A 15,461-nucleotide genomic window follows, 5' to 3' on the forward strand; every position below is an offset into this window, starting at 1 on the left:
GTTGTTTGTTTTGTTTTGTTGCTGTTATTTTGTGACTGCTCCTCATATGTAGTCCAGTGGTCACCTAGGAGCTATACATGACACTGATTGACAAGAGCCACCAGATGGACCTCTGCAAAGTAAAACAGAGATTTTCTTCAAAATACCTTGATTTTGGTCAGCAGCAACATGCCAAACAGCTTGAATGCTTTGAGTGTTTTCAATTTTTCAATTATCTTGTCTTCAGGGTTCTAGATATTAGATATGGCTCTTCTGTACAGTGAAGAGTAGTGTGCTGGGACTTTGGTGGAAAGTTAAACTCACTTTGTTCAATGCAGCATCACAAGAAGGTTACAACTCCTACCCCCTGAAGCACTATAGTGTCAGCCTGTCACTCTGCCAAAATTAATTCGTTTTGCTTTTTCAGTACTGATGAAGTTATAATGCTGATAATTCCAGAGCTACTTCCATGAACCTTGGCTTGAGGGTCTCTGCTTCACAGTGAAGCTGTAGACAAATGTTCTGTGATATAAGTCTCAGGGTCTAATACAAAACTTTCTGCAAGGTCTTCTCTTAAAGTTACTCACTGTTTTGACTATAATAACCATTCATTCTCCAAAAATTCAGATTTCAATAAAGATGACATATTTTGCATTTTGAAATTAAAGGTGCTGTGTGAAAAGACCTACCCATCACAAGAATATGTGCTATACAATAAATAAATGTATATTTTAAACACACAACTTAAATCTATTTTGTTATTATTAATTGCATCCCACTCTCCCATATGTCTCTTGACTATTCATCAGTCTACAGAAATTCTTAATATCTTCAATACTCAATCATTTCAATAGCTGGTCAAAATATGGACGAGATAGAAAGTTACTGTTTCACAGATAAAAGATATTTTCTTTGGAAACAACTAAAGAGCAAATACAAAAGGAGTCTTAGTGTATTAGAATGAAATAAACTGCCATATAGTCTATTACCTGAAGTAGGGTCTAATGTAGTCACAGCTGCAGCATTCTATGCATATAAATATATACATATATATATACACCTTTTATTTCATTTATTTTTTTGGACAAACACAGCAGATTATATATCTGGACAGGTATCTGATATTTGCCCCTGGAGGGATATTTGACTCCCTATCAATTGGAAATGCTCACCTTTCCAGTCATTTGGACAACAATTAGCATGATAAAATGATTTGTTATGCCAATAAAGTTTTTGTTATACTGTAAAATGGTTTGTTACACTCCTACTGCTACCAAAAAAAGAAAAAAAAGTTATGAAAATTAAGTAGATTTTAAGGTCCAAAAAGGAAAAGTCTACTGTGGGGACTAGATAATATGAAAACAAACAAACAACAAAAAAAAACAACACAGGCCTTCTGATCTACATGTCTGGCCATCTAGTAATTCTTCAGTACTGTAAAAAGACAACCTAAATGACCTTTTAACTAACAACTGAAATTAGTATCCCAATTAGGAAAACAGTTATGCATCTGAAATGAATGGGAGCCTCCTCAGGTCAACAGTACTCAGAAAATGTGAGGAAACTGCAGCAAGTCTGATAATCTAGGTGGTGACTTATATTTTGTGGGACAGTAAATTAAGCAAGGCTAAATTACAATTCTGAATGGAAATTGAAGTACAGACTCATATGCTAATCACACTGCCTCACAGATGGAATAAGGAAGATAATAAGACTGGAGGAAAACCCTACTTCGCATATCTTAACATTGTGTATATCAGTCAAAAACAATATCTGAAACTGCAACTATTTAATTCCCAGTCAAGCCTTACAAGTTCCTGGCACATTTTGAACTTGCAATGAATTGTATACAGAATTTATTTATGACTGTTCCAGGCAATCATTCACACAACAAGGAATGAACATTTTATGGTTTACATAAAGCTGAACAAATTATTACATAGTTTTTCTATTTTTCCATATGTATATTTCATTAAGTTTATATATATTAAATGCTTTTATTCTATTATTATAATATTTCTATCTGTGTTCTTGTCATTTGGTACATTTTGAGCTGAATTTTATTACACTGGATAAGCAGAGAAGAAAACTGTTCTTGATTTCAACCACCAGCTGTATTTCCACTGAACTCTAAATTTAATCACAAAAAATTTTTGATCAAATCACAAAAAAATCACAAAAAATCTATAAAAAATTCTGAATATCACAATACATTTTTCCTATAGAAGTGATGAATAATTTATATAAATATAATTTGGAAATATTAATGTTTTTTTCCTATTAAATAGACCATACTACAGTTTCCCTTGTATGGGCAAAACCAGAGGACTGTGAGGGAAATTTTCTGCAGATGCAGAGATGGACCTGATGGGAGAGGCAAACCCTCACAACAGTAAGAAAGTATCAAACCCTCACAAGAGTAAGAAAGCTACACTCTATCAGGCTTTGAAGTTGCAGTGTGCAATATTCTTTTCCAAAGCCTGCTTGCATTGTAATTTCACAATGTATGTCAACACATACAGGACTAAGCCTCAAGAGAAGTAATTTTATCTTCATTGAAAAATATCTTGACTCAAAGTCTTTACTTTCTGACTGAACAACACTCAGGAAAAGGCTGGTTTAGGTGCCTGTGATGTTTCTAGTGCCCGAGAAGCTGGAAAAGGCACATGTGATATGGAAGCACTTGTGATGTCACTGGTGAACTAAGAAAATGCACTAGTTCAGGTCTGGACTTTCAAGTGGAAGTTCACTAATCACTGCTGTAAGATCAAAGTTTATTAAATTTTGACTCAAAGCAGTGGTAAGACAATAATATTTGGCATCTTACAAAAGCATCCTTTAGTAATGCTGAGAAGTCTAAAACTTCAAGAGTTCTAGACGGTTAGGCAGTTCTAGATGGCAGTTCTAGACAGTTAGATCTATGATAGATAATAGAAATCATCTAGGTCCTGACCCTGTCAGCAAGACTTCTAAATAGGCTGATGTCTGCCCTCCAGAAATCCAAGGTAACAGCTCTGTTAACCCCTATCTTACTTCACCAAAGATCAAAAACTCTATTTCATGATTGCTGTGCCCAAGACAGCCTCCAGCCATCACATCACCCCTAAGTCTTTCCCTGTTTGCAAGGATAGGTCAAGTGAAGCACCTTCCCTAGATGGTTCCCTCACCACCTGTGTGAGTAAGCTATCCTACACATACTCCAAGAATCTCCTAGACTGCTTCCACTCTGTGTTACTTTATTTGTAGCAGACATCTAGGAAGTTGGAGTCCACCAAGAGAACAAGGGCTGGTGATCATGAGACTTCTTGTTGCTTATAGAAGATTTCATCTGCCTTTTCACCCTGTGTGAGTGGTCTATAACAGACTTCCAACATAATATCTGTCTTATTGCCCTTTCCCTGACTCTTACCCAGAGACACTCAGCCCTTTTTATCAACATCTCCCAGCTGTCAATGCAGTCAAGGCATTCCTTAAAATACAGGGCTACTTACCTCGCCTTCTTCTCTGCCTTTCTCTCCTGAAGAGCCTGTTACTTCTATTACATCATTCCAGGCATGCAAGCTGTCCCAACATGTACACTGATTTTTTTTTTTTTTTTCATTCAGAATATAAATGTCATTAACTTGAGAAAATGTAAAAATTAAAATCTAGACATAATTTTAAACTAATAAGCTTAAAATCTCGAATCTCTTTCTTTGTTAGTAAAGGACTTACAAGTCAGTTAGTAAAACATCTTGAAATACTGAGTAGACCAGGAATATCCAGCCTATCTGGTTGATCAGACCATGGAGTTTTTTTCATGGAGCAGGTGTGGACTTTAGACCACAACTCTTCTCTGACTGTCTGCCAAGCACTGGAGGTCATAGTTACAACCATGAACCATGAACATTTGTGTTCTCAGAATAGGTGCAGATATCTAAGGCATATCAGAACCATGTGCACCCACATGGTGTGAACCATTTGCTATGTACTACACTCAGCTATGTAGAGAAAGAAACCAAGAAAGAGGTACTACTTCTAAATCACACAAAGTCTGTGCCAGTCAAGATTTTGAGCATAAGCAGAACCTGCTACCAAAATGAGGAAAAACTGTGGACAAGACTTGGCTGCTGCTCCCAGAGTAATTCATCAAGCCCCAGTGCTTCTTTGAATTGCCCATAACCCTCAGGTGCCCATTGTCCCATGGCTCAATGACCATGCAATAGACAGCATACTTTTTGTAATGACTTCTAGTGCTTGCATTTTTTTACTAGTATTGCAACAGCAAAAAGTAGATCATGAAGGCAGAGTATTCTGATAACCCAGAGACCCAGGAAAGAACAGATAATGTCATTAAATATACATGAGCACTCCCATTCCTAATATTTCCCTGACTTTTTTCAAGTGTCACATTCATATCTCCCTTTGGGAGAATCTTACCTGTGTGTCAAGTAAAATATATTTACAGTCAGGACTGAATAAATACCATCATTGATTGTGAACTTTGGAAAAGTTTAGGCCAACTGATTTTGGACAAGTCTGTTCTCCTTTTCAGTATGTCTCAATGAATGACAGATGAGAATTTGAAATAGTTTTCACCTCTCCTAGCAAAGGCCAGAATGGGGACTATGCCACTTTGTCACTTTTGTCGTAAGCAAAGAGAAGAGCAGTGTACATTTTAATAATGTGACTCTCATTCTCTAATTCAAAATACAATACAATTCCAAATCCATGCTGCTATTGATCAACCACTACATCACCTTGTCAGGAAAGAGGCACACAACAACTGATGACTGAATGCGGAAAAACGGCTTGACTCCGAGTACAAGAGAAAATTGGTACTTACGGAGAGGAGTATTTGGATAGCACTGTGAATAACCTCTAGGTACTGGAAATCAATTATGCAGCCTGTCACAGAGACGTAGGAGTAATCATCTAGGATGCCAGGAGAAGAAGGACGCACCACCCTTCGTATGCAGCCGGGCCCGTGCTCCCGCCACCAAGATCGGTGCATTGAGATGTTAAATGTCATGAGATCAGTTTCCTAGGAGACAGGGAGGGAAAAAGCATGAAATCCTCAAGCTCAATATTATTTAAGATAAAGAAAGGGAAATAAAAAGTGATTTTAGTTATTAAAATGAAAATAAGATAAATAAATAGCCTTCCTCTTCACCCACATAATCTTAACATGAAAGTAGACCATTAAGAGGGAGAGAGAAAATTGCAAAGGTTTATTATTTATTTTGTAATTGTGCATTGGAGTTTTTGTCTGGTAGAAGGGCCATCATATCACGTACTACACAAAACACAGTGAATATCCTATGTCTCCATGGATTCACAGCCTGAAAAGCAATTTTGTTTTTACTTGATTAGAATTTGATTCAAGGATTATTTTTTGAACAGACAACAGAGACAACTTTACTCCATGGTACTGGAAATGATCTAAAAAAAATTCCACCACATTTATTTAAGTTAATAATTATAGAAAAATTAAGTATCATTTTGAATTAGGCTACAGCCAGGCAGATTGTCCCACTTGCCAATGGTTCAGATGAAATGTTCTCTCCAGCCAAAGATTTGGCTGCCTTTCCTTCCTTCTATTACCTTCATGGAGATTATCTTCTTAGCTGAGATAATAAACCCACTTCTGTGAACTGATTTCAGTTTAAAATAAAAGGAATAATTGCTCTTCATTCACATCAGCTTCAAAATCAATGACAACTTGTCCAATCAGTCTACCCATAGAAGTAGCATAACACACTAACAAAAAGTACACTTGGTACAAATTCCAGTTCAAGAAAGTCTTTATATTTCCCTTTGATAATTACTTTTATTCTGGCTACACATGAAAATTATCAGGTGTTACACATGGTGAATCTCTGTTAGTTAGCAGTAAGTAATCAGCCACTGTGGTTTGATGTTTTACTCTTCATAACTTCTTTACCCTTTAAATGCAGATTTGTAGGATCATTATTCACAGTTGATGAAGCATTTGTCTTTTGACTTTGTATGTCATTCCTTGACAGTGGTTTAGAAATTTTTCAGCTGCAATATGAAAATGATTTACAAAATCAGAAGTTGACAGACAATTCAGTATAAAGAAAATATAATTATAAATACAGTCATAGGAAATAGCTGAAGCTTTCTCTGTACAACAATGCCAGAGATTGCATAGTGTTATCAAATGTTTTTAACAACTGTCAAGTTTAGGAAACACCATTTGCCAAGCAGTACACAGATACTCATCTATTTTGGTAACTCTTTGTTGAGTGGGAATATGGATTTACCATGTGGGTTAGTCTATATCAAATGTTGCAAGTTAACACTTCGTTATCATACTTATGGGAAAAATTGTGGAGTCCGTGTGTTTGGTGTTGTTTTCATAATTTCACTTATAATTTCATGGTTTCATATTTTTCTTTACCCTCAAAGTTTTTTGGTTTTTTTTTTTTTTTTGGTTCCATTATTTCATTTTTTTCTTTCTTTTGCCTTTAAGTTTTATTGAAGTTTCTGCTTGGGCAGGTAACAGCAAAAGGCAAAGGAAGCCAGTAAACTTGAAAAGGAAACATCTCTGTTACATCTTGCAAACACCTTTAAAACATAAGAATTTAACGTGATTTTGCTGATTATTATCAGAGCTTGTTTACATGGATCACATCTGTAGTTTCGTTCATATTTCAAAGTTCCTGGTGACACAGTGAGAAAAGGAAACAGCAATATTATAGCTAAAATTACTTTATATAATTAGAAAGAATAGAGATATCATCACAGCAATTGCTGCTTTTCTTCTTATTATTATTCAGACATTATGGATAAAGGCTATAAGTAGAGCTTTCTAACAGTTATTTGTCACTGTGTATATATATGTATATATATGTCCTGAGTCCTCAAAACAGGTAAATGATGATAATGATGGCCCAGTAAAGATCACTTTTAGAAATGCAAACAAAACCACCTGGTGCACAAGCTTGACCTCTAAAATATCACTTCACATATTGGCAGACGTAAGCTGTTTGAGCTGATAAATGTTAAGCTGTCAATCAATAAATGAAAGCCTAAAAAAAAATCAATTTTCTTTTTATTATTATTTTTTTTTAAGCAGCCAAAGCACACTCCCACCTAATTTCTTGGAGATTTTAAATCTGTGAAGTCTTTGGAATATACCAGGCTTTGAAAAATTAGCCTGTATCTTCACTACTACTTACAGTAACATAGAAAATGAAAAAACACTTTGGCTGGGTATACAGATTTTAAATACTGGTGTACTTCTGAGAGTGTTTCGGTATCTGTAAATTCAGTGTTTGGAACCTCTGTGCATAAGCTGATGCACAAGTGGATTATTGTATGTTCAATAAAAGTTAAGAATTCTTTCAGAATGTACAAGCAGGTACTTGTTTTTTTTTCAAGAGATAACGTGCTATTTTCCAGTGTAACAAGCAACCATTAAGCAAATGGTTATAAAATGATCAGACTTCATCAGGTGATGTAAACTGTTTATTTCTTACAGAAGAATGGTGTCTATTCATAATAAGAGACCAAATTCCAGGCTCTGTACAAAAGACATAAATCTGTTTCTTTGATGAGTCAGTTGGGATTCATGTAATAACTGAAATTTCAATTATGAATTGAAAATTGCTGTCTTCTGAGCTACAGATTCATCATGTTTCTTGATCTTGATTCCATACATCAGCACACAAACCAAACTTCCTCAGCTAGTAACCTGTCGGGAAAATGCCATAAACTAAGTGTAGGTAGAACATAAATAATAGGACTTCTAGGAAATTCATGTGGCACTTATGGAAGTGATATAGCAAAGGGAACCCCCATGCTCTACTTTTGAGCATAGGGATTTCATTCAGCACTGAAGAAATGGTCCAGTACATGGTAAGAAGTTTTCACCTGAGCACAGGATCAGCACAATAATCACACTTCTACTGATGTAGAGTCCTGCTTAATGGCTTTTTAAGCTTTTAAACTATGTATAGGATTTGTGTTGGTTGTCAACCAAAGGATTAATTTTGATCATTATTGGAAATCATTGCTACAGCAGGTGCTTTCTTTTAGGTGAGACATAATCCCTTTAAGTCCCAATAATACTGTTTTCTAAGTGCTTGGAGATAATGTTTAATTTCATTATATCTGCTTAAATTCCACATTTGGTTTCAAGCAGAGATTTTCTATATTCAGGTGGTGGATCTAGATAAATCTTATCAGATAATAACAGATAGCAGGGCTTAGTTTTAAACTAAGTAACAATAATAAGGATATTTCTTTCATTTATTTGTTTACTTTGTGTACAGTGCCTACAAAAAGCAAAAAAGATCATAAAAATAATGATAAGTTAAGACTACTTAATTAAAATCACCAGATCTAAAGAAAGAAAAGACAATAAAACTCCAGGGGAAAAAAATAACAAGATTCACTTATGTAACAGACGTATTTTATTGTAACATAATGATTATGAATTGTAGATTTTTTTTTCACTGTATGTTTCTGCTTTATGCCATGCTATTTTATATTTCTTTCATTCCTGAAGAATAGACTCTTAGGAAAACCACTAACAGAAACATTTGCATGTCTAATTGGATGGAGGAGAAGCACTTTTTCTTCCATAAAGCAGTCACCACTTGAAATTTCACAGAAAGATGCAAGAGCAAGGGCTAGCAAAGCATAACAGTAGAGATCTGGACATTATTTTCACATGTGCAGTACCTAGCCCCTACCAATACTTTTTTATTTTATTGATATATGCCATAATTTATATTATAAATGAAAATTATTTAGGCTGAGGCTAATGTTAACAGGTTAATGTTAATAAACATTCTCATCTCATTTCTAAGACCAACAAGTATGGTCTAGTTCTCACTTGCTACCCAGTTTCTGTTTTTACCAATGAGGAGAAAAAGTTTATATCAAATCCTAAGCAATAGTTAAAAGGTAATGCATGTAGTGGTAGGAGAGCAGAATTACATTTGATTTGTAATTTCCTGCTCCTGATTAAGCTTATAGTTAAACTTATAGTGGTGCTGGCATGGATAAGGAACACACATATTCTATTATATTCTATATTCTATTATATTCTATAGTCTATATGATATATAGAATATTCTATATATCATATTCTATTCTGGTAACTAATTTCGAGGAGACGTTAACCCCTATTAGATATAAATGATGTGTTCCAGTGTTAACAAAACCTGCTCTAACTGTAGAAGAGGTCTGTGGTTCCCACTGTAATTAGAGTCTCACACACTGAATGAATTCTGTAGCCATGATATTGAACTATGGCTGAAGGAAAGGATTCCCATGTCAACCATAACTACAGTAAAAAAAATTGTATGCATTTAATCTCAAAAAAAAAAAAAAAAAAAAAAAAAGGTGTTTGAGTTAGGCAGTACTGTCTTTACTGTTTTTTACTGGTACGCTTTGCCAGAATTTATATATATGCATATATATGCACACACACATATATATGAATGAATATATATGCATATATATGAATATATATATAAAAATATATATATATATAAATATATATACACACACACACATATTTTTTTAAAGTGAGCAAAATAACTTTGGGCAATTTGTTTGAAAAATGCATAGATGATCTACTGGAAAGATTAAAAAGAAAAAAAGGTTCATCTGCATTGTTTAATTTGCCACATGCTCATAAATCTGTTTCCTGTCTTCTGCAGAACTTACTTTCAAAGTGGAGTGTCTTTAGAAGACCAGAAGGCAAGAAGTCAACAAAAGAAGCACACTGCTGTCTTCTTTATTCAACATTATTATCAGTCATAAGAACCCATCAAGGGGTTGTTTTCTGCAACCTGTTTTCTGCAACCTTCATCTCTCAAAGGTGAGCTCTCATGTTTGGCAATATTCAGATCTATTCTCAAATCTCAGTTTTATGGCTCATGTTTTTTTCCTCCACCACTTTTGTGGCAGTCTCTGTGTCTGAGAAACAGCCCAAGAGGTAATGTAGTATAGCTGAAATAAGCTCCAAGATCAAATGAAAAAAAGACATGAGATAGGGTGATTGAATCAATATGAGCCTTACTCATCACTTGTCATAGGAAGTTCAACAGGAGCACAAAAAAGTCACAGCTGTCCAGAAGAGCTGTTTTGTTCCCATGGGGTCCTTGACATGCTGTTAAGTCAAGCACTTAGTCTGAAAATTATTCTCACCTATTCCCTCTGACGATACAGACAAAGATAAGAGACAAACCAGGTTTGGACTGATGGCAAACTGAGCACTGCTTTCTGTTTTGAAGACTGGAGATGGGATAAGGGCTTGTGTGAAGTCAAAGCAGACTGGTGTGTGCCTCAGTCAAGCCCTATGCAATTCTGACTGAAATGAGTCAAGATGATACTGACATGTAACTATAATAGTGAAAAATTTGAAACAGCGTCAGCGAGACATATATAGTCACCAAAACAAATGCTGTATGAAAACTTCTCAGGGCAGATAGCCAAGAAAGGCAAAAGAAGGCCTGGAAAAGTCTTGGAACACACACACACACACACACACACACACACACACAAGATTTGAAAAAAAAAAAATCCAATTATTGGTCACAAAAATTTTCTGTCTAAAAGGTTCTTAAAATTATGAACATTTGAAAAAGGAGTTTATAATGTAAAGCAATTTTCAGTCTCAACATTTCATTTCAACCCATCTTATCTTGGTTTTGTTGCTTTTAAACAATAATGCTCAGATCCCTAAGGAGTTCTACATACATTTGAAATATCAAAAAATTAAATTTTGTCACCAATATATCTTCCCTGAAAGAAAAACTGCTATAGGAAGACTCTAGCAATGTTAATAGGGTCTGGTTTGACTCACTTGTGCTGAAACTGTTTGTTCTTATGTAGTTCTCCATCTTTAGTACCATGGGCATCCTGAAGTGACAAGCCTTACAAAACCAATCCTTGCATGGGGTAGTAGTTCTAGTGTTCCTGGGAAATGTATGCAAATAGGAGACACAACTTGTTCCAAAAGCCCACATAATTCAGTAGGAGGAACAGATGCAATCTAGCTTGCAGCCAAAACAGGATTCATCTTTGCTGTTATCCAAAAAACTGTATTTTGTGCACAGTGGTTGTGAACAAAGAAAAAATATGGTGATAAAGGCATGATTAAGAATACAATATTGCAGTAATAGTACAGTTAATTTTAATAATTTCCTTAATTTCTGATTGGTTCTGTGCTCTCTTTCTGTTGTGGATGTAGGAATACTATAACTTCCCCTGCTATATAATGAGATAAATGTTATGCAGGAAATAAATGCACAAGAGAGTGGGTGCTAAATTTAAGGGTCTGCACCAGAATCCAATGCCATTAAAATGAACCATAAAAAGATTTTTGAAAACTCTCTTGAATGTTAAGATTTCCAGCAAGAAAAATAACTCCCTCTTTTGAGACTAACTACAATGTTCATACCTGCATCCAGGAACACTTTTAAAGATTAATAGGCCAGTTTAAGCAACTGCTGTTGTGTTCTCTGCTTTGCTTGCTTGAAGCAAAACAATTGCTCATGATATTGCCAACCCTTGTTGTTTTATGGCAAGTCTGGTTATGTTCAGCATTTTTGTTAAAGGCTCCATTCCCAGGGACATGAGATTACAATAAGGAGTTTGGCTTGTTACAAAAAAGTGAGTTGAAGAGTAGAAACTTCAAAAATCATGAACCCTACCGATAGGTACTTCCGATCTGTTCTGTAACTGGCATTATTTGCTGCTCTTCTTAAAGCTTAGCTCCTGGGATCTAGGTGTGAAGCATCTGAATCACAGTTCATGGCTATCTAGGACACCATGTCCCCCATCTTGTACCATAGTCCCATACCCCATAGATCTTGGATGATCACAGATCCTTCAGGGTATAGGAAAGGATCAACTGTTTATTAACTATGAACTGATCAAAGAGTTCAAAATTCAAATGCACCCCAAAGAGCTTAAAAGTCAGAAGTCAAAAAGAATACCCAGTTTTATTGATTTTTATGTCACATCATATGATTTACCGTTATTTCTCTTAGGAAATTTGAATACATGACTAAACCCTAAAAATTAAGAAATGAAAGGACATTTGTAAAAAACAAACAAACAAATAAAAATGATCTAAATCAAACCAAACTAAACCAAATCAAATCAAACAATAAAAATACCACCTTTTCTAGTTTACAGGTATTGTTATAGTTATGAGCAGTTGAAAACATTGTTACTAGCTGTACAGGGCTGCCTTCTGCATTAGATACCTTTTTTTTTAAAAAAAAAAAAATTAGAGATTGGAACCAGAAGGATCTATGCACTCACCACACCTTTTGAGTGGACTCCTATGTAGTTTATTGAATAAAACTGTCTGCAGCCAACTGATTGCGAAGAATGAGTATCTGCACTGCTGAAGCCCTCCTGAGGACTCAGAATACAAAATGAGAAGAGCAGCAGCAAGCAGCAGCAATGTATTGAACTAATAGGGGATGCTTTTCTTACTATTTTTATTTAAATGAAGTACAAGATGTAACTTTTTTATTATTTTTTTTCCTGTGTTTGAAAACAAACATCCTGATTACACTTTTGTTTCTATATGTCTGGCATGTGACATCAGGTCATCATATTTTTACTAGTCTCCCAAGTTTTGTGGTGTTGTTTCCCAGTGACCTTGACTTTGGGAAAGTGATGCTTTAATCACAGACCTTGCTTGAATTCTGCTGGAACAATGTCTTTGAAATATGTTTGTTACATATATTTAAAAAAGCAAAGAGAGTACCCATAGAAACTTTAAGTTTAGATGATGAAATTTGAAATCTTCTCTTTCCTAGAGAGGAAGTGAAGCACTGACAATGAATATAGAAAAAGAATCTGCTGTATCAGAGCTCAGATAATATGATTTCTTTAACTGAATTCCAAATTTTCTATAAGCATTAGTCCATATTTTAGGTTACTTAAAACATTATATAAATACATGCATACTTTGTAATTTTTGTATTGAAATTATGCATGTACTTATATATCTACATGAACACATAAAATAAGAATACATACATTTACACTTACCTGCAAAAAATAATGACTCAACAGTGCCTTCTTGAGAACATCTGCCAACTGTAGCCAAAGCAGGCAGCATTAATAGTATCCTTGAGCAATGCCTGGCCTTAATCAGATGAATCTAATTTCCTGCGTAATCTACCTCCAAATCTCAGTAACTCTCACAGACATTCACACGAAAGAGAGTTATAATTTGTCCTCTCCAGTCATTTCCAGATTTTCAGAAGATTATCACAGGAACAAGGACCCTTTTTTCTCTGACATGTGCAGGTTATCTTTGTTTCAGTTGGGATAGAGTTAATTTTCTTCCTAGTAGATTTTGTAGTGTACTTTGGATTTAAAATGAGAATAATAACACACTGCTGTTTTGTGCTTACATTAAATCAAGGACTTTTCAGCTTCTTATAATCAGACTTTCAAAGTTCGTTCCATGAGATTAATCAGAAAGATCTGATAATGTCCAGTAACTTTTGGAAAATTTCATGTTTGTTGTGGGGTGTTGTGCTTACTCATACATTTTTTTTTTCTCATTGTGAAGAAATTTCTCACAAATGTACTTCTACTCAACATGATTTAATATGTTCCTATAAAATGTACTTTTAATCCAGGAGGAAAAGACATAAAGTTCTGTAAGAACTTCAAGTCTAGGCAGATTACTTAATCATCCTGTTAACAGATGTTAAACAAATCTGGTCACTTTAAGAGATGAATAAAGCCATAGACAAGCCTAATGATCCATTCATTCTTTAACATCACAGACTTGTCTGTAATCCTTCATCAGGCAACATTTAATATAACTTGCTCCAATAAATAAAAATCAAATGAGACTACTGCAAAAATGTAAGAGCATATCAGAGAAATGATTTTTTTCATTTCACTGTCAAATTTGAAATTATCTTAACAAACAAAAAGAAGGACATTGATCAACTTTCAGATAGGCTGATACAGTTGTGAATGACAGCAGGACACAAATGTAAAAGGACAAGTAAAATTAACATCCCTTTATTTACTGAAATTAGAAAATTGAGAATGCTACATAAAGAGCTGCCCAAGATAAAATATATAGAAAAATAATTTTCCGTTTGTATGAGGAAACAAAACAAAACAACATTGACATTGAGGACTTTTTCTATATGCTGCTGTGTCTACAAGTTCCAATACATTTCAGAGTTCATTAATCTTTACTATAAATAATAATTATTGATATAACTAGCATTTTCACTGTGTGTTTTATTTTTAAAACCATTTAAAAATCATCGATATGAAGAGGTCAGTGTAACTCCAGAACACAGCTGAAAGTCTGATCAGTCTACAAAGCTACTAAGCTGATTCAACAAGCATGTATGCAAGTCACTTAATTTCAACAAGCATCCCGTTGACCTTAGGGATCTACATATATTTGCTGGATTAAGGCCAGCAAGTAAGAACGAATAAAAAAGATGTGAGAGAAGGAGGAGAAAGATAAGAACATATGAGCATATTCTTGACAGCCTAATTGTATAAACCTTGGAGATAATACAGTTTCTTATCAGTACATCCGATACAGATTTTTTAGCTTAATGCATAAAGAGGAAGGTTTCTTCAGACAAACACATGGTGTGTGTTGCTCTGTTGCTCTAAAACTCTAGTAAAATCTGCCCACAGATCATTCTAGTAGATGTTAATGTTACTCCCAGGTACAACTGGTGTTGTTTCAAGTATACTGTTTTAAAAGTGAATTATCATTTCAGTCTCTGGGAGAGGAAGAGAAGCACAAAGAGACTAGATCATAGAATCACAGAATCATTTAGGTTGGAAGAAACCTCTAAGATCATCATGTCTAACCATTATCCTAGCACTTCCAAGTCTACCACTAAACCATGTCCGCATGGTGGCGGAGCTCAAGGAGGAGGTGGAGAGGCTGAGGGCCATCAGGGAGTGTGAGCGGGAGATAGACTTCTGGAGCAACTCCCTGCAGGGCCTCAAGGAGAGGTACCAGGGTGAGACACCCCAAACGGGGGTGGACCCCCTGCCCTGTCGCCGTCGGACAGAGGGAGGGGATTTGGGAGTTGAGGAGGAGTGGAAACAGGTCCCTGCGCGACATGGCAGGCGATGCCCTCTCCTTCCGGCCCCACCTTCCCAGGTGCCCTTACGAAACAGATTTGAGGCCCTGGAGATTGAGAGACCAGCAACTGAGGAAGAGATAGAAAGTGTTCCCAGGAGGATGCCTAGGGCGAGGAGGTCGACTCCACGCATCAGGACTGCCTCCACCAAGAAAGAAAGAAGGGTGATTGTCGTGGGAGACTCTATCCTTAGGGGGACAGAGGGCCCTATTTGTCGGCCTGACCCTACCCGTAGGGAAGTCTGCTGCCTCCCTGGGGCCAGGGTCAGGGATGTTGCCAGGAAGCTCCCCAACCTGGTACGCCCCTCTGATTATTATCCTCTCCTGATAGTCCAGGCGGGCAGTGACGACATTGATG

General features: G+C 35.7%; 1 protein-coding gene across 4 annotated transcripts in view; it reads right to left on the reverse strand.

Moving 5' to 3' along the window:
* The window catches only part of NKAIN3 (sodium/potassium transporting ATPase interacting 3), a 376,280-nt gene that overhangs the window by 78,781 nt on the left and 282,038 nt on the right, over positions 1-15,461 (reverse strand). For all 4 annotated transcript variants that reach the window (XM_038175190.2, XM_038175189.2, XM_038175188.2 and 1 more), the window contains exon 4: positions 4,805-5,002. In XM_038175190.2, coding sequence (XP_038031118.1) covers positions 4,805-5,002 — 198 coding nt within the window. The remainder of the gene's footprint in view (positions 1-4,804; positions 5,003-15,461) is intronic.

This window comes from Anas platyrhynchos, chromosome 2 (assembly GCF_047663525.1).
Source record: "Anas platyrhynchos isolate ZD024472 breed Pekin duck chromosome 2, IASCAAS_PekinDuck_T2T, whole genome shotgun sequence".
Classification (NCBI taxonomy): domain Eukaryota; kingdom Metazoa; phylum Chordata; class Aves; order Anseriformes; family Anatidae; genus Anas; species Anas platyrhynchos.